This window comes from Dromiciops gliroides, chromosome 2 (assembly GCF_019393635.1).
Source record: "Dromiciops gliroides isolate mDroGli1 chromosome 2, mDroGli1.pri, whole genome shotgun sequence".
Taxonomy (NCBI): domain Eukaryota; kingdom Metazoa; phylum Chordata; class Mammalia; order Microbiotheria; family Microbiotheriidae; genus Dromiciops; species Dromiciops gliroides.
Window position 1 is genome coordinate 419844545 of NC_057862.1, and position 22955 is coordinate 419867499.

Below are 22955 nucleotides of genomic sequence, written 5' to 3' on the forward strand. Positions count from 1 at the left end.
TTATCCAGGGAGAAAAAAATTGCATCTGGAACTGGAGCCTTACTCCTATAAAACATATTAATTTTTTTTCTTGGAATTACTTTTCCCTTTAGAAAATTTCCCTAGTGTACTATATATAGTAAATTCTATATACCTAGTATACTATATATGGTAACGGTATACTACGGAACTTTTCTAAACCAATTGTTGGAGCTGAAGTGGACTTAGCACTGCATCCTTTCTCCAAAGGATGTTTTTGGGAGGAGTTGAAGGTGGGATATTCTACTGAATCATAATTTAATCCCTCCCCTAAGGCAGATGAGAAAAAAAATGGGGATTTTAAGATTGTGAATAGGATAGGGAAGTATGCAACAGAATGCTTTGGCTTTCATTGATGCCATTCATAGGTGGGTCTCACATTAATAAAAGCTTTCAGCACTGCAGCTTGAGTGATCAGGTTGTCTTTGGGAGTGATCTTCATTGGGACCATAAATAATAGATGCAACACATAGAATTGCACCATAGAGTGTAGGACCTGGACAGCAATGTCAGTGGACCTTCATTTGGATCCAGGGTGGTGATGGTATTGGGCCTGGACTCCATTTGACTTTCCTATTCTTTCACAAAGTGTTTGGGAAATGAGGGTGTAGCATTACACCAACTCTTCTATAAGAATTTCTAGCCTGGTAAGAGAACCACAAGATAAGAGGAGGTCTCTCATGGCTTCTTTTTCTTCCCCAGCTTTGTCTTCTTAAGACTTTGCCCTTCCCAAACAAGACAGCATTGAACACAAGAGGATGAAATCTGCGCTTCTGACAACCAGATCTCAGGTTAGTTGGGCTTTCTCCCTTTTGAGAATCTCTAATCTCAAAGAATAGAAACTTTTCTTTCCTTTGTCCTCGAGCTTTTCTGCCTAACCAAGTCCTGTTAAGGTACTTGAGCCCCAGTTGTTTGACCCCAGTAGACAGGAAGTGTTCCAAATCTGTCTGGTACCATTCATCAGTGACTTTCTCCTCCTCTGCCTACAATCAGATGGTTCAGGAGATTATTCAGTCATACTGTGTTCTTAGAACTGAGTTTGAACCTGTGAACAAAACAAAAGAAATAGAAAGCACAGTCTTTGTCCTTAAAGGATCATTAGAAAGACACAAACATAAAATAACATTTTAATTTTTAACATAGGTGAAAAAGTTAAGTAGTACAGATATGACCCAAAGTCAAGGGAAAAGTAAGATGAAAAGATTTTCTGAAAGAAGTGAGATTGGAACTGCCCTTGATGGATAAGATTTGGAGAGTTATTGGCAGAGGGTATTACTGGCAAGGGATTAGAGCTGAAGTATCATCTCTAAGAACCACTGAAGAGACTGCAGTGAAAGCTACTTTATGGAAATAGTGAGAAATAGATTGGCTTTGTAGTTGAGGTCATATTATAGAGGACCTTGAATGCCAGCTTGAAGAGTTTGGAATTTTTCTTGATACAGAAAAAAAACGGATAAGGGAGAAGAAGAAAAGATAATTGATTCAGAAGAGGAGATAAAAGATGGGAGAGAGTCAAAGTTGACTGCAGGCCTTTTTTATTGGGCAACTGGCAGAATGACAATCTTGGTGGTAAAGAAGGACATGACTGCTTAAAGTTGGTTTCACACTACATAAATTGTAATCTAAACATGGCACATGTGAGAAGATTTTCACACAGAAAAATTGATGTACTATGCTTCTTCTTGGGACTGTAGCAATTCGTTGTTCAGTAGGATGTCTGGGCCTGAAGGCACCAGTTCCTTAAGTGTGAGTTTTGATTTGATTGTTATTTTCTTTGAAACTGCCAATTTATGCTTTTCTTGACCAAAAAAACCCCAAACCCCCACACAATACAATACCTGGGTAATTTCTTCCCTGGGGGAGTTAAATATACAAAATAAACTTTTAGGGCTTTTTTCCCCCACCACAGTAAATTAAATACCATGGTGCTCACCCAAGAGGATTATCTGTCAAAGGACAGCTTTCACATTTATGTGTTGTTGTTTTATAATCACATATTGCTCAGAGGAGCTAGTTTCTTAGGACTTTAGGAGAAAGTAAAGTTCACAGTTCATTATATTTTTCAAGAAAACACAGTGAACCTCATTGTAATATATTCTGCTCAGTGATTTGAATGAATATCTCATGAAAATGGAATTCACAGTTAAGAAAGTGAAAATCTTTTCACAATCATTTGCAATGAATTTAAAACAAAACCAAAGAACATAGATTCCTATAGTTATTCATCTTGGACACAGGATAATAGAATTACATGAAAGTATCACATTCTTGTAATCTTTTTGCATAAAAACAATTTTGATTTCTTCCCTCTGCTCCAAAATGTCTCCTATCTCCTTTTGTCCTGGGAGTATTCTATATTCACAAAACTCCAGACCAGTACTTACAGTTGAGTAATATATTTCAAACATAAACATGTTGCACAGCTAAAGTAGCTTTGGGAAACACATTTCATAATGAGAATTTTCCTGTAGATGTGGGGAAGGGAGAAGGATTAAGGCAGGAAGGGGGCTGTGAATGCAAGGAGGAATAGGCGGCACATGGATCAAGGACATGTGGAAATGAGGACAGAGGATGGAAACCAGGAAAAGGAACGTGGCCCAAGCCAGACACAGGAGAGCCTGGGTGGAATTAAGAAAAAACACACAGGCAGCATATAAATTGGGCCTGGACATGGATAGAGGCAGGAGAGGACAGGTGACATGTAGGGTCCAGGCACAGATGTGTGGTACCTGAGGGCAGATGGATGGCAGATAGGCACCCAGACTGTACAGTTGGACAAGTGGATGTTTTGGGGAAAAGGTCTATTCACTCAGGGCACACATCTCAAGCTAAGCTCCTAAGCCACAGCAGCGATCTCTCTGAGAATTTGTTCTTCTGTTTTTACTTGGAGGGTTCCTTTTATTTGGGAGATAGGAGGCAGTGGGTGGTGGAAGTGGGAGGCTATGGAGCCCAAGCTGAGAGAATAGGATCAGAGAAAGAGTGCAATATTCTAAATAAAGTCAACATAGGTATTATTTTAGAATGTGGATTTATTTCAGAATTCTTTGAGTAAAGCTGAATTTATATAATACAAATTTATATAAAGCAAGAACTATCTGTATAAGGATCAGTGGAAGAAACCTGTTTTTTTCATTTGAAAATGACAAGATTTGATGGAACCTTGACAGCTGCTTTCATATACTTATATAATGGCCATGTATAAAAGAGACTTCTTTTTCTTGTGTCTACGGGTCACAACCAGGAACAACAGGTGGAAGTCACAAAAATGTAAGAAGAACCTTACTCAGAATTAAAAAGCCCCAAAGTGGAAGGTTAGGGAGTAACAGGATCCTTTCTACTAAAGATCTTTTAGGAAAGGCTGGATGACCACTTTGGGGGGGCTTGTAGAGGAGATTCTTGTTAGATTAGAGGAACATTTGAATATATGAGGCCCATTCAAAAGTTTACAGAACTAGCTACTATCTCTTCTTATGAGCCCAGGCCTACATCACCAACTACTTACACAGACATCTCCACCTGGATGTCCATTAAGTATTCTTGAACTCATGTACAAAAGTCAGCTCATTCCCTTTCCCTTAAACCTACTCTTCCTTTCTCCTAACTTCCCAAATTCTGTCAGAGACCACTATTCTTAGAATCATCTAGATTCAGAACCTTAGTATAATCTTCAACTCTTCACTATTCCTCACCTTCCTAAATCCCAAAAGTTATGAAACTCCACAACTTTTCTTTCCTCCCAGCCACCCCAGTCATGCTCCTTGCAAATGTCAAATATATATGTGCAAAAATAAATTTAAATGCCTAATGTCCTAGAGATTTCATTCTTCATTCAAGAATCTTCAGTGGCTCTCTCCCTACTAAACTAGAAAATTAAACTAGAAAATTCTCTGACCTTTAAAGCCCTTCAAAATTTGACTCTGGCCTATCTTTTCAGATTGATTTCACATTCTTCCTCTTTATGCCATCCAAATTCCAGCCAGATTGGTCTCCTCACTGTTCCCCAAATACTACATCATCTCCCACCTCTATGTCTTTGCAAACTCCTGCATTCCTAGAATGCTTTCCCCTCCCCACTCTTGGAATCCCAAACTCATTTAAAGGCCAAACTCATATGCCACCTTCCATGTGAGGCCTTTCCTGAACAATCTTCCCTTGTCCTTATTTTTTTTTTTTTGGTAAGGCAGTTGGGGTTAAGTGACTTGCCCAGAGTCACACAGCTAGTAAGTATCAAGTGTCTGAGGTTGCATTTGAATTCAGGTCCTCATGAATCCAAGGCTGGTGCTTTATCCACTGTGCCACCTAGCTGCCCCCTCCCTTGTCCTTATTGTTAGTACTCTTCCTCACCAAGAATGGCTTATAGTCTCTTAGACTATAAGTTCTTGAGGTTAGGAACTGTTCCATTTTGACTTTGCATCTCCAGGATCTAACATACAACCTTTATATTGTAGGTGCTTAATAAATTTGTACTGAATTAAATTGAACTATGACAGATGAGGCAGGGGTCCATTATTAGGACCCCTGAGCTGGCTTCCCCTTTCCTCCTGACCCCACTATCTGGACAATTGATAGTGCCTTTCCTCCAAAGTTACCTTGTCTATCTTTTCTATATACATACCTCCCATGATGGAAAGAAAGCCCCTGAAGGCAGAGCCTATTTAATTTTGGTTTTGTATCCCCATGCCTAGTATTTTTGTCATTTACTTTTTTTGGGGGGGGGTAGGGCAATGGGGGTTAAGTGACTTGCCCAGGGTCACACAGCTAGTACGAGTCAAATGTCTGAGGCCAGATTTGAACTCAGGTCCTCCTGAATCCAGGGCCGGTGCTTTATCCACTGCACCATCTAGCTGCCCCCCATGCCTAGTATTTAATAAATTATTGTTGACTGATAATATATACGCTAAAAATAATTTTTAACAATTACCTCTTTTGAACATAAGATCAAAGAGTTAGAGCCAAAAAGGGCCTTAGTGGTCATCAAAGCCAACTTTCACATTTTACAAAAGAAAAAGCTGATGCCTAGATAGGTTAAATCTTCTGATGCAAATTCAGTGCTTGTTCGGATGCATTATTCTCAAATGTAACAAAATCTTGTTATTCTAATATTTATTGTTGAATGTCCGCAGTGGGTAAAGAGGTGAACCTGGAGTCAGGAAGATCAAATTGGAGCTGATAGTTGGTAGCTGTGTGACATTGGGCAAGTCACTTAACCCTGTATGCTTCAGTTTTCTCATCTGTAAAATAAAATGGAGAAGGAAAAGACAAACTATTTCAGTATATTTGCCAAGAAAATCCCAAAAGGGGTTATAAAGTGTCAGACAGTACTGAAAATAACTAAACAACAACATTCTATGACTTCTTATAAGTCACTGATACAAAAAGGTAAATAGGACAAATCCTTAGGATACTCCATTAGAGACTTTGCAAGTTGACATGAACTCATTAATGAATAATCTTTGGGTCCAACCATTCAAGCTTTTCTGAGTCCACCTAATTGTACTATTTTGTAGCCTGTAGCTCTCTATCTTGTCCACGTGAATTGAATTTGTCAAATGCTTTATTGAAATATGGGATCCTAAATATATATAGCATTCCCTTAATCTACCAGTTTAGAAACACAATCACAAAAGGAAATTTGGTTAGTTTGGAATGACTTATTCCTGATGACTTTATACCACACTGACTTTTTGTAGTCATTGTTTTCTTTTCTAAATATTTACAACCATCCCTTTAATAAAAGGTAGCATTTTGTCAAGAGTTAAATTCAAGCTCCCTGGACTGAGGTGGTATATTCCACTTGCTTCCCTTTTTTGAAAAGCCAAACAACATTTTTGTTTATCTACTCTTTTGACACCTTACCTATCTTTCAAATTTTACTAACTACCCCCCACTTATCACACCTGTCATTTCCTTTAAACCCTAGAAATGTTTGTCTGGGACTAGTGACTTGACTTTATCAAGGACAGCTACTGGTCTCTTAACTATCTCCCTTTTTGTGTTGGTTTCAACTGCCTTTAAGTATTTTTGTACTGTCCTTTCCAGTCCAAAGATTCTTCTTGTCAGAGAAAACAGAAGCAAAAAATGATCTGAGTTATTCTTTCTATCCATTATTATAATGAAATCCACCTGAACTACTGGGGTCACACATTCTTTGAACATACTCCTTTCACCAGTATAGCTAAAGAACCCTTTTCATTGTCCTTAGCATTCCTGAAGAGCCTTACTTTATTTTGAATTCTAGAATTCCTAATACAGTTCTTACAGAACAGTGCACACTTTCATATTTGTCTTCAATTTTGTGCCTTTTCTTCTCTCCTTTTTAAAGTTTAAATTGGCTGATAAGTTCTTTTTCATTCACATTGGATTTTTTTTAAATCTCTCCCTCCTTACCAGAATTGTTTGTATTTGTGTCTTCTTAATATTATTCTTGAAAGAGTCCCATAATTCATTGATTGAATTCCACAGTAGGATTTTAGTCTCTGTGATCCTAATTGTCATTTCTCTGGACACTCTGAAACTTATTTTCCCAAATCTAAAGTGCATGGCAGACTATAGCTAACTCTTCTCTCCTCTCTGTCATAAATTCTAAGATGAAACAAATATATTAGCTGATTTCCTTTGGGACAATGGAGAACTCTAGCAATTATGCAGTTAGTTATCCATTACTACTATATCACGCCTCTCTGCTAGGCTTATGTTTCCTAAACTCATTATTTATGATGATGTGAGAAATATGGTGATGGTTTGATAACACAATGAAATCTTTTCAGAATAACTTGATACATGAGGAGATCTTCTCAAGGAAAGCATGCCTGTATAGAGAACAACAGACAATATTATCTAGTGAGTTACATCAAACCAGGAAAGAGAAAAATAAGTTTTTCAGAACTAGAGATAAAAACCAGTTTGAGCTGGCTCTTGCTGGTATCTTAGAGAAAGTACATAAAAGGTTAACTTTAGTCTCTATTGTGCTGGCTTAATAGACTTTTTTTTTTTTTGGTTTTTTTTTTTTTTTGCAGGGCGATGAGGGTTAAGTGACTTGCCCAGGGTCACACAGCTAGTAAGTGTCAAGTGTCTGAGGCCAGATTTGAACTCAGGTACTCCTGAATCCAAGGCTGTTGTTTTACCACTGCGCCATCTAGCTGCCCTCTTAATAGACTTATTAATATTAATTTCTCCTCCCCTGTCTAAAATCTCCACCTCATTTTTGATCATGTATGGAAGGGGTAACCTATCAAGGAGGATTTAGCTAGAACTCTTCTGGGAAGATTGTGAACCTGTGCCTAGCAACCTATGGTGGCTATGGGGAGGGACTGATTGTGGCAAGGTGTAGGATATATACAAAGTGCTTGCTTTCAGCATTTGCACTAACTGCTTTTCTTTCTGAGTGCCCATACTCATGAGAATGCAATAAAGGCTTTTTGTTATACCAAAGCTGCCTCTGAAAGAACTTATTTTGAGGTGGTCTGCACCTGCTTCTCATAATGATGAACTCATCTTTTTTTCCAAGTAGTCCATAATTTATTCCAACATTAATTGCTTCCATTTCAGTCTAATTGCTTCTGTATGCTATGTTCCACCTCAACCCAATTCCTAGGACTACCTTATGAGCACATTATGCCATCATCATAAGATGTAGAAAAGTAGAGCCCCTAACTGCCTGCTAGCTATGAATGGCAAATTTATACTTTCAACTCCTTGAATTCCAGTGATTCAGAACCATTTCCCAGGTGTGAGCATCTTCCTGCTACCTTTCCCAACATCCCCCATCCAACTCAATCCTACCACTCCTTAGTTTTACTCCCTTTATTCCTTCATCCTCCCTTTGTGCCTTGAAATACTTGCTGTCATTAACAAATTTCCCTTCTCAAGTTAGGTCTAATTTGCATGGTTCAGTGGTTCTGGCTGAGGACTGGAATGAAATGAGATACTTGTAGACTATCTAACATTTAACAAAAAGGAGTTTTACTTAACAGTAGCATGGAAAGGATATTCGGCAAGGATACAGCACTGGTTCAGATAGATGCAATCCCTTTTCTGAATCTGGAAGTGCATCTCTTCAGAGGAATGTGTTGATTCACACAGTAGTGAGATATTTGTTAAGTATGAGAGGCACTGACTTCTCCTCGACAAGGAATGGGTGAGTCAACATCTAGAGCCTTGGTCTCTGGGACCCCTAAATCCTGGAAGATAGTTTCAAAGCCTTTTAGATGAAAACTAGCTCAGCTTATGTGGCAGATACCCTGATTGATATTATTCTGACCATGCCCTACCCCTTTGTGTCAAGATGCTAAAGGTCTCTGAGAGCTTTCACCACTTAATTAGCACTAGGGCATTACTACATAGCACTAACCTCTGAGTTGTAAGAGGCTTGGTATAGGCAGCCTTGGAGGTGAGTGTAGGTAAAATTAAAAAAAAAACCCAAAGACATAAAAATGAACAATATAACAGCATATCCCTTGCCACCCAGGAGTGACCAAATATGGAGGAAAACAAGGATCAGAAACCTGTGGCTATATCTACCCCATTCAGAAGGATCTTGATGATCTGGTATATGTGGTGGGTGATGCGAGACTTTTGCAGTTCACAGTAGGTAAAGTAGTAAGTATGAGCAAGAATAGCACCAGGAATATCAGGGTCATAGCACAGGTGGTAATGCTTCCAGCACAGTAATTGATCCTCATCATTTTTCAGGGTCCATATAGGGAAGTAGCTAAGAAGTCATCATCCTTTTGCATGTAGCTTATCATAATGCCAGAGTTGGCATCAGGTACCACCACTCATTCATTGTTCTCAAGCCAGCCAGATAGGACCTCCCCATCCCTAGGAAAAGAAGTGACACCAACACTTTACCACTTTAGAGACCTCTGCTGAGGGGCTCCCCTTTCTATCCAGGGAGCTGGTCAAGGACTCTCCATCACCTTCATCCAGGAATTCAGAATCATTAGCTAATCAGCTAGGGATCCCTTTTCTTTGAGGTTCATTATAATTATGTAGAGACAGCTTTACCTTCCCCATGCCATTAAAAAACAAGGCACCTCTCAGCAATTCTAACTTTAAGGGAAGAAGAATCAAGTACCTACCATGTGCCAGACACTGTGCTAAGCACTTTATAAATATCATTTCTTTGATGTTCACAATAATCCTGTGAGGAAGGTGCTCATTTTACAATTGAGGAAACTGAAACGAACAGACATTAAGTGACTTGCCCAAGTGCAGATAGCTAGTGAGTGTATGAGGCCAGATTTGATTTCCTATCTTCCTGACTCCAGACCCAGTGCTTCATCCATTGTGCCACCAGCTGTGTGGGAGGAACAAGCCTTTCTGAGGAGTTGTCAGAACATCACAGGGAAAAAGAAAACTGCTAATTGCAGGTGACCTAAGCCATTTTTTCTAGCATGTAGGAAGCTCCTTAGGCAGTGGGGGAGAAGGGACCTTTAGATCCTTGCTACTCTGTTCCAGGGATGGAGTAAGGAAGGTCTGATCATGAACCAAAATTATGTCCAAAAGCAGGCCATCATTATCAGGTTAGTCTTCTTTGAAGCCAGATCCAAGAAGCCATCTGGCGGAAGCCATCTACCTTCCTAAGGTGGTACCAGTTTGTCATGGATCTGACTTCTGGGAGCTGGGACATCTAATCCCAGTATTTTCAGTCATAATGATAAAGCCATTTGGGCAGATATTGCTGCCTTATTCCCAGAAGAATCATGTAATCCCAAACGCACCACAATTTGGCATCATTGCCCCCATGTCCAGATTGATAATGGACTTACCTTCTCAACCTATGCTGTTCTTTTGTTTGACGTTCTTGACCTGATTGTTCAGCTCAGCAGAAGGCATTTGATGACTGATGGGTGCTGAACATGCCCTACAAACAACTCATGTGGAAGACATTAGCAAAAAATTCCTCCAATACCTTTAATTAACCAGGCCTGTTCCCTCCAGGCTTCAGACCCATGGTCACTGTCTGGGAATCAGTACAGCAGAATGCTTTCTCTGTGCTCTTCCTAAAGGCTCTCTCACATGCTAGTCATGTGTTGCCCTATCTCAGCTCACTGAGAGAACTTGACAAGACCTCTATCCCTCAGGGTATCATCTGTTATTGGATTATTGATAGCTACTGAGGGCCACTTGTGCATGCCCTCTTGCAGCGGGTGGAGCTATTGGTAAAACAGGAAAAACAGAAATCTGAAGGAGTCAGGCCTTCATAGGCAGGGTGGGTTAGCAGAAGAGGGAGGGTGTCAGGGCTGGGACTACGGAGGCCTCAGCTTCTAGTAGAGTTGCTACCTATTCGTGAGCACTGATGATAATACTATCAACTCCCAGATATTTGTGACATTCCCTACTGTGCTGCCCTGCACTGCTGCTGTTAATGCTGGAACCTTTGAAACTGTTTCTACTGCTGGGGCTTTTGCTGCCTTCAGTGCTTGTGATGCTGCTCATTCTGCTAAAACTTCTTTGACCACTGGTACCACTGCCAATGTCAGCTGTGTAAGCAAATGTCCCTCCAATTATTTTGTTTTGTTTTGGGGGGGCCAGGGCAGTGAGGGTTAAGTGACTTGCCCAGGGTCACACAGCTAGTAAGTGTCAAGTGTCTGGGGCCAAATTTGAGCTCTGGTCCTCCTGAATCTAGGGCCAGTGCTTTATTCACTGTACCACCTAGCTGCCCCGTGTTAGCAAATGTCAGTAGTGTGTTCTAGACTTCATCCAGGCCCATCTGGCCTCTCCCCATGCACTGTATTCCCCAAATTTGACAGAGCAGGTTGGACCTTGGATTCTCTCACAACTCATCCCTCGTTTGGGCTACCATCCAAACTAGGGCCTCTGTCACCATGGCCTTGTCTGTCTGGCCAACATTATGTCACTGAAGTAGTGGTGGATGTCATTGCCCTCAGGAAGTGGGGCCTCTTTCAGGTCTCTGTCCACCAGAATGGCAGGCACTAAGAGAAAGAGTTCAGGTAATAGCTGTGAGGAGCAACTGTGAAAGTATACTGGAGTTCTTCTAGGTAAACAGAAACTATGCCTGACTAGTCAGCCACAGAAATAGAAAAAAAGCAGAAAAATTGACTACCTCATTCCATTCCTGTTGGATTCAGGTGGCCACCACATTGAAATAGGAATGGCCTCAGTGATTGTTACGACAATTTTGTTCAGCTCTTTGTAGTACATTGTAAGTCATCAGGTGTCATCCAGCCACCTCATTGGCCACATGGGTTTATTGTAAATGCAGCTGCCCTAGGGAAGTACTCTGGCCTTCTTCTTCTCCATAACTTGAGGAAAGAAACCTGTCTGTCCTACAATTTGGGATTTTGGGGGATTAACCACATAGGATGGTTTTGACAGCTCCAGGTGCTTTCCATCTGACCCTACCCAAAATACCAGCCATAGAATTAACCATAAGCACTTATACAGTTACTGACTTCCAAGAACTCATGGAACCTCTTTCTTCAGTGGTCTTCTCCCCCAAATCTCTTAAGCTCTGAATCCAATGGCTTTTTCTCAGTCCACATCTTATTTGAACTTTCTGGGACACCATTCTCTCCTGGTTCTCCTGCCTGTCTGCTTCTTCTTAGTCTCTTTTACTGGACCATTATTCTTCTCCTGCCTCCTCAGTGTAATGCTTTTTAGGATTCTTCCCTGGGCTTTTTTTCTCTCTATAGGCACTCTCTTGGAGATCTTATTTGCTCCCCTGGGTATAAGTACCATCTCTACAGAGATGGTGCCCAAATCTAAATATCCAACCTTCATCTCTTTCTCAAACCCTTTCCTGAACCCCCTTCCACCAACAACTTCTTGTCTTTTCCTGGATAGTTCAAATTAAATGTGTTCAAAATAAAACTCATCTTATTTCTTGAATTCACTACTCCTCCAAACCCCTGTTTCTTTTGAGGGAACTCTTGTTTCCAAGTGCCCATGCTGTTAATTTTTAGCCTTCCATGATTTTTACTCCTGCATCCACCATATATCATCAGTTCCAAAGTGTTTCTCATTCTCCCTTGCATTCTTCTCTTCACTCACATAGAGAACATTCAAATCCAGGCCCACATAACCTTTATCATGGGCTCTTGCAATGGCTTCTCCCACTTCTGACCATGTCACTCCCCTGCTTAAATTCCTTGGGTGACTTCTTTTCCCCTATAAGATTTGATATGAACTCCTCAGCCTGGACTTTATGCCCTTCCACAGTCTGCATCCAAACTACTTTGCCAACATTATTTCATTTTCAAGTACTCTGTTTTAACTGAACAGCTCTACTATATTCCCTAAGCTCAACATTACACACCCCAACTCAATAGAAGCTGCTGCCACCACCAGTACCGCCCCCCCCCCCCCAGGCCTAGAATGAACCTCTTTTTTCCTCTTTTCCATCTCTTATCTTTCTTCAGGATTTATCTCAGTTGCCAGCTCTTCTGTGAAGCCTTGCCTAACCCCACTTGGTGTTCGTGCTTGTTATCTCTTCAGATTCTGTTATTTCACTTCTTTGCATAGATGCTATATGTCCCCACAAGAGCCCCACAAGAGAATCTAGACTCTTTGAGGGCAGGTACTGTTTTTGTCTTCATAACCTCAGTATCTGGCCCTTAGTATATAATTAAATTGAATTACCCATGGTGGTAAATAGAGTGGTAGTGGGAGTAGCTCTGCCAGGGTTTGGGGGGGAGCAGGTAAGAGAGACCCAGGACCCCCAGAGGCACATATTCTTTCTCCTTTCCTTTAGTCATATATCAGGGTTGTCAGGCCAAGAAAAAAACTGGAGGGTCCAACCTTGACCATAATGAAAGGCAGGCTTTATGTTTGGTCTGTCATGAAAATGCCTACTGCTCTGTAGCCGTCCCCAAGTGTTGGAAGTTTGATCCCAGTTATGAAAGATGCTTGGCTCTAAAGACAAGTGTGTAAGACATATCTTCACCACTCACATCCCCTCTGGATTATACTCTTTGTCCTGGCTTCTGAGCAGATCCTTCAGGCTCTACAGTGAAGTCCTCACAAGGGTGTGTTCATTCTGACCAGTGTATACCAACTCTGACAACAATGTAAAACTGGCTGAAAAACTTACTGGATATGGATGGAGTCTGTTATGCTAACTAAGCTCCACTGCTTTGTGCTTAGTACTTTCCCAATGATGCCCATCTCTGGTGCACAGTCCTGGCTAAGCTTCTCTACCTCAGGCTTCTTGCTAACTTACTCCCTACTCTAACAACCTCTTTCTCACTTATAGAGAAAGGAGTTTATGGTCTTTCTGGGTCCTTTTTGTGAAAGTGCTTGACTAGTACCAAAACATGGAAGTCCTTAAGCTACTGCCATTTCTGGTCCTTGAGACTGTAACCTTTTCACACTGTCAGATAATACCAGTAACCTCTCTGTCATTTTTAGTCTGGGATCTCCCTTAACTCAGATTCTTCCTGTGACCCAACATGAATGGAGGCTGGTCGCTCCTGCTATTGTGGCAATTCTAGAGGATGTGCAGGTATAAGGTAAGAGATGTGGAACGCAGAATGACTTTTCCAAGACTACCGTAAACCTTTCTCATACATTACTTGATTGGGCCATCTACAGTCATAAAGGACCCTGACTAATTCTCATCAAGGACCCAGCAAGTCCTCTATACTGATAAGTACATGTAGTCTAACCAGACCTAATTTGGTTTTCTAGCAAAGGAGTACCTACTATATGCTGGTTTCCAGCAACTCATATCTGCTATCATGATTGGATAAAGGCTTGTGGTGTTGCAAACAGTCTTACTTCTAGGTGCTGAGATAAAAATTATCCAAAGGTTCCATTGGTTAGGTACTGTTGATAACTGCACCAGGAAGGATAATGAACTTCTAGAGCTTGAATTTTATGCCCCAAGCTTGATTGTACAGTTGGTGTGGTGAAGGCAGTATCCTCTTTTTATCACAGTGGTGGCAAGAACTTTGAGCCAGAGTTTCTTTCTGATCACAGTCTTTCTTTTATCACAGTGATAGCAAGAGTTCTATTCCTGTACTATCAAAACAAGCAAATGTCATTCCTTTGTCTCAAGTAAATCCTGTATATCATTTCTATATACTTTATGTGTGTATTCCCCCATCCCTTAATTGAATATAAACTTCTTGAGGTTTGGCTGTTTTGTTTTTGTCTTCTTGTCTCCAGTGTGCCCTATTGCACTAGAAGCCCCTAGTACATAGTAGGTGCTTCACAAATGATTGTTATATAAATTAATGCTTAGGCACTGCCTACAATACTGAAGCAGGTTGATTTAATTTTCCATATTATAAATGAGAGTGATTTTTTTGTCTCATATATTTGTTGCCCTGGTGACTAGGTCCTCATTTATGCTCCTAGTTACTTCAGTTCTGGAAACCCTTCCTATTTTCCCAAGACTGCAGGTAAAATTAAGATTTAACACATGAGTGCCTGACTGCTCTCCTAGATATGCAGCAGTCAGGATCACTTGTCAGGGTCATTGTCCTTCCTGGTGCAGTTGTCATCAGTACCTAATCAGTGCACCCCTTGGATAATTTTTATCTCAGCACTTAGAAGTAAGACTGTTTACAAAATTTGACAAAGCAAAGAGGGAAAACCATAGACTACCATAACTGAGTCAGTTAAAGCTTTTTGAACCTTTACATACTATCTTCTTCCTTACTCTTACACACCTCAGCAACACCACATGTATTGGGCTTTATACTAACAGTACAAAGATTTGGATACCTACTAGGTCTAGGTCAAGTCCCTGATGCTCATCTCCAGTGTGCAGGCTCAGCCAAGTTCCCACTCTATGTTTGCTGATGATTATTAGCGCTCTCCAGAAGTGGAATTAACTTCCTTGAGAGGCATTTTGTTCCTTCTCACTTGAATTCCTCAAGTAAAGCTTGTCGATGTTTGTCAGCAATATAGTAGAAGATATTCTTGTTCAGGTAGAGGTTGGACTCAGTGGCCTTTGATCATGCAGTTGCAGAAATAATCTTACTAATTTTAGATCTGACTGTAATTTTTCTCCTCTGACTAGGTATTTTCTGATCTTGTTCTGTACTCTCCCACCTCTTTGCATCTATGTAGATCATTCTGCATACCTTGAATACACTCCCCAACTATTCTTTGCCTGCTGAAATCCTTCTCTTCAAGATGCACCTAAGATCCCATCTCTTCTGTAAAGCTTTCCCTGATCTTCACAGCACAAAGTGATCTTTCTCTCCTAAAATTTTCTTAGAGACCTTTGTCTGATTCTTGGTGATTCTGTATCATGTTCTGTCTTATAGGATGGTAGCTCTGGAGCTAAGAGACCTCAGAATCCATAAAATCCAACTTCCTTATTTCACAGATGAGGAAACAGTCTAGAGAAGCTAAATGACATTCTCACTTTCTATTAGCTTGTAATATCCTCATTGTTAGGCCCATTTTTCATCTTTGTAACCTCCAGCATCTAGTACAGTTCTTGTACATAATAGATGATTAACCCATGTTGTTTGAATTGAATTAGCTGTGATTCTGATGTAGAACCCTGATCATCTGGTCTAGCTATATGGCCAGTTCTGGGTCCCAGAGAAGAAAAGGGAGGACTTGTTAGTAGGGGTAAACCCAAGACCTCAGCTCCCTATGTACAACTGTACTGCATATACTTGAGCCCATGTTTTTGTGTAGTAGTTGCCTTCACTTAATTTAGAGATTAAAAAATCTGGATTGGACTGAATAAGGTGACCACTCTCATGATTCTGCCATAGCAGCATGAGTAAATGAATGAATGAATGAAAAAGCATCTACCATGTGCCAGGAACTGTGTTAAATGTTAAGTATACAAAAACAAGGAAGCTGGAGAGTCCATGTTCTCAAGGAACTTATAATAAGGGAAAATATAAAGGGGAGGTAGATGTGAAAAGGGAGATGAAAGGGCAGGAGGGTAAAATACTAGTGACGTGGCTTAGGGATGACTGGGAAGTGTGTAGTGGGCTAGGACCTGAGCTATATAAAATGAAATCTCATTACTCAGAGCTCAGAGCCCCAGAGGTGGGAGTCTGAGGTCTGATTGGGGGGAAAAGCTAGCGTAAACCCAGTTCACTTACTTGGGAATAGGAGATGTTAAGGTCCCTAAACCTGTAATAGATTCCAAGATGGGATAGAACTGACCCACATTGTGCTGGCCAGAAACAAAGAGATCAAAGAGAAGATGCAGGAACCAAAAGACAGTCCTTTTGACAAAACTCTGAACATAACTTCTTTCCCTCCTTACCAAAATTATGTATTTTGTATTTTTTTTTTGCATTATATGCATGCATGTGTTTCCCTCAGTAGAAAGTAAGTTCCTTTAGGGCAGGGACTGTTTTATTTTTGTCTTTGTATACAAATGCCTGGCACATGGTAGGCACTTAATTATTTGTTAATTTGGTTAATACAAAGAAGATGAGTAATTGGAGTAAACTTTATCCCATTGCAACCCTCCGGGAGAACAGTGGAAAATGTTGAAAGAGTCTTAGCTAGGAAAGCACTGAAACAAGCCTTGAATTACTTTTCCTATGCAGACACACTTGCTTAGGTTTCTCAAGAAATAACAGACAGGGGCAACTAGGTGGTGCAGTGGATAAAGCACCGGCCCTGGATTCAGGAGTTCCTGAGTTCAAATCCAGCCTCAGACATTTGACACTTACTGGCTGTGTGACCATGGGCAAGTCACTTAACCCCCATTGCCCCGCAAAAAAAAAAAAAAAGAAAGAAAGAAAGAAAGAAATAACAGACCAACAACTTCCTAGTGTGTTAATCAAGGGGGATATCTGTAGCTACTAATCATTTCCCACTTCCACCCCCCAGCATGCAAGAAATGTGGTTGCTTCCTTCCTCTCAGAAGGAAGGAGGATAGGTCTTAGAGTAGAAATATTGTCAATATAGCAGGGAAAGGGCATTTTGAAGAGTACAGAGACACAAGATAGCCCAGGAGGCACTCCCAACAGTGCTTAGTCTTTGACAAACAGCTGAATGATGTAGCCACAAAGTGAGCCATCACTACTTTTAAAGTATTTAAGAGAACTAAATAAGGGGAAGGGAGATGGTGTAGCTTGGATCAACCTAGTCAGTATATAGTGGTGAAAGATCACAGTGTAAGAGTCACTGGAGAGAGGAAGACTGGTTGTGGCTGACTGAAGTATAAAAGTGATATAGCTTCAGCATTTTGTTTCAGGTCCCCCTGAAACCCTCCTCATCCCCACCCACCCACCCCTACATTTTAGAAATTGGAGGATGGTCCATGGAGTACTTGTTTTGATCTTCAAGGGTCAACAAACTATGATGTACCAGCCAAATCTAGACCACTTGTTTTTATATAGCATGTGAGCTAAAAATGTAGATATTTAAATAAAAATTTTGTTTAAAGAGTAAAAATACTTTTTAGATAAATGAAAGTTCATTCTTAGCTCATAGGCCATACAAAAACAGTCAACAGTAGAAATTTGGCCCATGAGCCATAATTTTCTAGCCCCTGGTCTAGGTCATGGCTTGTACTACTCCAGAGCCCACACACAGGATGCACTAGAATTGAGGGAGTAAATAATGATGAAAATTATTATATACACCCTAGTTCTGCACAACTATTTGAATTTTATTAGCTGAGTCTACTACCAATTTCTTATGTCTAGTTAAAGGTCTTATAGGTGACATGGTAGTGAGCTGAGAGAATAGGGAGAAGTAGCTAAACCAGAGGTCATTTTGAAGATGGAGTAGATTCAGTGAGAGAAAGTTTATAGATGTAGAAGGAAATTGTAGATTTCAAGATCCTGGAAGTGGGATACCTTTTTTTTTTTTTTGACACAGAAGGCAAGCCTCAAAAAAAACACACAATCTAGCCACAAAGCACATTAATGAAAAGTCAGGCAAAGTTATCAATAGTACATATAACTTTACACTTTATGATTAAAACCAACATTGCCACTTCTATTTGACCTGAAGTTTTTGGTCATTTAATGTTGTCTTTATTTACTTATCTGTAATCATTACAGAATTTTTTGGCTCTGATACACACACATACACAGACACACACATGTTCTTATATCTCTTTGAGTTCTTTACAGTCGTTGTTCCATATAATATAATAATAGTCAATCATATTCCTATACTTCAATTTGTTTAGCCATTCCCCAGTCATTAGGCACATAGTTTGTTTTCAATTTTTTGCTATTTCAAATATTGCTTTTATAAGTATTTTTTATAGTTATGCCTTTTCTTGCTGTCAGTAACATCCTTGGAGTTATAAATCCAGTAGTAGGTTCATTAAGTCAAAAAGAATGAAATTTTGTAAATTGTCTTACACATTTTAGAATTGTTTTCCAAAATGGTGAGACCAGTTCACAACTGAGTGGGTACTTCTGAGGAATAAGGTTTTTGTTGGGTTTTTTGGTGGGACAATGAGGGCTAAGTGATTTGCCCAAGGTCACACAGCTAATAAGTGTCAAGTGTCTGAGACTGGATTTGAACTCAGGTCCTCTTGAATCCAGGGCCGGTGCTTTATCCACTGTGCCACCTACCTGCCTCCTGAGGAATAAGTTTTAAGGTATAACCAAGTTTGGTAGGTGGCTAAAATTAAGTTAAGAGAAAGAATTCTAGGGTGGATAAGACCCAGAAATTGAGTGTTCTGAGTCATAGGAAGGTCATCAGTAAAGCTATTGAGGTCATTGATTATTATGACTACAGGGGATGGAGTGGAAAGGAAGATTGAGTTATATATGTACTGAAGTCATTGAAGAAGGTTGGAGACTAGCCTAGAGTCCAATAAATGAATTTGAAATGGTTGGGAGAGAAGGAGGCAAATAGATGTCATGAACTAAGAGTCAGAGTAGTGGTCTGGAAGCAACAATAGAAACAAAAAATGTACTAACTTCTTGTTCTGTGGTTTGGGAGTAGGGTGGAAGGAATTGGAGAGGGTTGTAAATGATGCTTTGTCCTCAGGAGAAAGCCAAGTTAAAACCTGAATAGGTGAAATTGGTTCAGCTGTGAATAGTAAAGAAGCATCTGCCCTGTATGCTAGGCATGGAAGACCTGTGTAAACATTTGTCATTTATTGCTTCCCTAAGAATAATATAGTTGTCTCCCTCCTCCAGAAGAAGATAGAGAATGAGTCAGAATAAACATGTGTTACAGCCAGACTAAACTTGGTTCTGCACAAGTCACTTGCTTCATTCCTTTAACCGTATCAGGAAGCCTTCTTGTACTACTTGAGCACTAGGTTGTTGATACTCTTCTTAGCTAGCCTGGGCATTTCTTTGATGGTTCTTTGACACATTAACCAAAGAGAGGTGAGGAATAGAGCCTGAGTACAGCACATTTTCTTGTCATATTCTGCCTAGAGTAAAGAATATGCACAGACATGTTGCAATTGTGTAGAATATGACATTGCAGGAATTGCTAGATGTCCTGATGTTCTCTTTCCACCCTATCCATTACCTTATCAACAATATATTATCATAATTACAAACTATACTCTTGCCTTCTTCTGTAAGCATCTCTTAAGTTTAGCTATGAATCATGTTCTTGGTTTTATATTATTTGCACTTGTATCCTGTACCACATCCTTCAGAAAATACAGACCTTCTGTAGAGTGGATGGCAGATTCAGACAGTTTCTTTTCTTTTTTTTTTTTTTTTTGGTGAGGCAATTGGGGTTAAGTGACTTGCCCAGGGTCACACAGCTAGTAAGTGTTAAGTGTCTGAGGCTAGATTTGAACTCAGGTCCTCCTGAATCCAGGGCTGGTGCTCTATCCACTGTGCTACCTAGCTGCCCCTAGACAGTTTCTTGTGGTAAATGGAGAAAGGTAATTAACCATCACACATTTGGCTGAAATAGTAATAAATCCATTTGAAGTCTAGTCCTTTGTGAAACTAATGTCATGGGGGAAATTCCTGAGTCTGCCAAGAGTATCCATCCAGGGTCTTCATGAGGGCCTTTTGGTCTTCTGCCACTGATATCCACCTTTATAACAACCCGATCCTATTCCAGCCAGTAGGAATGCTGATGAATTAATATTTTAGACCATATTAGCTGCTAATAAAGCATCATGCTGTACCCAGAGACCCCCACAGCAGCATCGCAGCATGACAAAATAAATAAAGATGGAGCTTCTTGTGCTTTTCTCCACGTACTATAGGCATAGATAATAACATTTATGAGGGCTCCTCCAATACATATATATATATATATATATATATGTGTGTGTGTGATATATATATATATATATATATATACACTCCCTTGTGGTAAAACAAGAAGTAAATCCTCTACATGGTATTAAGAAGCTATCTGCTAGAACTGTGGAGTATAGATGCTGATTGAACCATACTATTTCTTTTGTTTTGGGTGCTGTTGTTTTTTTTTTTCTATTTTGAGGTTTTGCATCACTGCTCTGATTTTTTCTCTTGTAACAGGATTAATGCAGAAATAGGATTAATGTTATTATGTGTATATATATGTGTGTGTATATATATATCTATATCTATATGTATATGTATAGAGATATATAGATATAACCTATATCAGATTACCTGCTGTCTAGGGGAGGGGGGAGGGAGGGAGAAAAATCTGAAATTGTAAAGCTTGTATAAACAAAAGTTGAGAACTATCTTTACATGTAACAGAAAAAATAAAATACCTTATACATTAAAAAAAAAAAAAGAAGCTATCTGCTAGAAGGATGGGCTTAGTAGAATAAGAATTCTGCCACCCACATAGCATTGCAGGGCTGATGCTTTTAAATAAGGTTGATGGTCTTTCCCTGAATTATTCCTTGCTAATTAACCAGGCAACAAAATTTTGTTTGCTGTGGCTGTTAGTTCTGACAAGCCTGTGCCCCTCTCCCACCTGAGCCACAGCCACTCAAGATTTCTTCCTGGTTCCCCACTGGGGTAGAACAACCAAATTCCACCTCAGCTCCCACAGAAACCCCTGTAGTCTTCCTCCCCCCACCCCTAAACTGTTCAGCCCTCTCACCAGACCTTGAGCTTAGTTCCAAAAGACACAGACACTGCAGATGATTTGGAGGCTCGAGGGTAAATTCCTCTGGCAAAGCCTGCCTGGGGCTGGGGTGTGTGTGTGTGTGTGTGTGTGTGTGTGTGTGTGTGTGTGTGTGTGTGTGTGTGTGTGTGTGTGTGTGTGTGTGTGTGTGTGTGGTGGATTCCACTCCCACCCTGGCACAGCAGCCCCCTCCTGTCAAACTTCTAAGCCATCTTTGGCTGGAAAATGATCTCAGCCCGTCCTTTTGTGGGTTCTGCTGCTTCAGGAATTGTCTTATAGCAGTTGAATTATTCCTGTATAGACAAGCTATACTCCGTCTCATTTGTCTCTAGAAAGGCATTCAGCTTTGAATCACCAGGCATTGACAAGGATAAGTTCTCCTGCAGCCATGGCAGCACTCAATGAATGATCTTTTGAAACATGTTTTACCCATTTATTGAAACAGTTTAACCTGCCATCATAAAATATCCTTATTAGGAGAACACTAGTGTCAACTGAGTGAACTCCAGCGACAGGCCCTAGGCACCACCTAGCTGTCTCCTCTTGTTTGTATTCTTTGGGCTCTACCCCAGAGATTCTTTGAGCAAGACAATTTTTGGTAGATTCTTGGAAGGCCTTGAAAACTTGATCTCAGAAGATATATAGTCTTGTGGTCCAAACCAGGATTTTGTGCTGCTATAACCACTGCTTTCTGAAAACACATACCTGCCCCACTTTATGGGTACATTGATTATTACCAGTATCATAATTGCCTAAGCAGCTATCCTAACTGACTGTATTTTTTTTTTGAGGTAATATGATATTGCCACCCTTCTCCAAATAGCAGTTACAGGGTCAGGCTTCATTAATAGTATATAGAACAAGGGAGATGAAAGACCTACTTTATTATGGATTGACCAAACTATATTTACAATGAGGTATTGGATAAATGATTGGGGCAGGCCGGGGGGGGGGGAGGCAATTGAGGGTTAAGTGACTTGCCTAGGGTCACACAGCTAGTGTCAAGTGTCTGAGGCTGGATTTGAACTCAGATCCTCCTGAATCCAGGGCCTCTATCCACTGTACCACCTAGATGCCCCTACAGTGAGGTGTTTTATATATATATATATATATATTTTTTTTTTTTTTTAGTGAGGCAATTGGGGTTAAGTGACTTGCCCAGGGTCCCACAGCTAGTAAGTGTTAAGTGTCTGAGGCCAGATTTGAACTCAGGTACTCCTGACTCCAGGGCCAGTGCTCTATCCACTGCGCCAACTAGCTGCCCCAAGGTGTTATATTTTATGTGCCACATTTTGATGAGGGCATTGACAGACTAAAGTCATTTAAAGGAAAGCAAAGAAATGTCACATGAGAAATAATTGTCTGAACTAGGGGTGTTTAGGCTGGAAAAAAAGATTTAGAAAAAACATAATGGCTACCTTCAAATAGTTAGAAGAACTACTACATAAACTATGAATGTGATTGATTCTTTTTGTTTCAGATAGAAAAACTAGGAACAGTAAGTAGGAATTATAAGGAGACAGGTTGCAGCTCAGTAGAAGCAAGATGACCTAAACACTTGTGCATGAAAATGGATTAGGCAGATTTATGAGATTTAAGGACTTCAAACTGAGATTAAATCATTTCACAAGGTCAGTAGAGTTTAAGTATTCATCCATTGGATGGGATGTTTGTGAGACAGTCTTCATGATCCCTTCAGACTTTAAGGTTCTTCAGTTCTATGAGGTCTTCATTTGCTTCCCTAACCTAGGTGGATCTTCTTTACTCTGGATTATGTGCACTTTCTGTACTGTCATACTTTAACACTTTATCATATTCCAATTGTGCCATGTCTCCTTCCCTCTCTGGCAAAACCATATCTTCATCAAAGACATAAACCATGTATTTTACCTCTTTTGAACCTTCTGTCTAATCAGGACAGCACTGTCAACATAATATGAAATCAGTAAATACTTTACTTGGAATATGGA

At 40.1% G+C, this 22955-nt stretch overlaps 1 protein-coding gene across 4 annotated transcripts in view; it reads left to right on the top strand.

Annotated features, from left to right (window-relative positions):
• Nucleotides 1–22955, top strand: part of LOC122742178 (zinc finger protein 501-like) — a 31396-nt gene that overhangs the window by 1825 nt on the left and 6616 nt on the right. For 3 of the 4 annotated variants that reach the window (XM_043986241.1, XM_043986245.1, XM_043986243.1), the window contains exon 3: nucleotides 721–809. In XM_043986241.1, coding sequence (XP_043842176.1) covers nucleotides 777–809 — 33 coding nt within the window. In that variant the 5' untranslated portion in view covers nucleotides 721–776. Of the gene's footprint in view, nucleotides 1–720; nucleotides 810–13389; nucleotides 13491–22955 lie in introns of all 4 variants that reach the window. The other variant, XM_043986244.1, reaches the window with a different exon arrangement.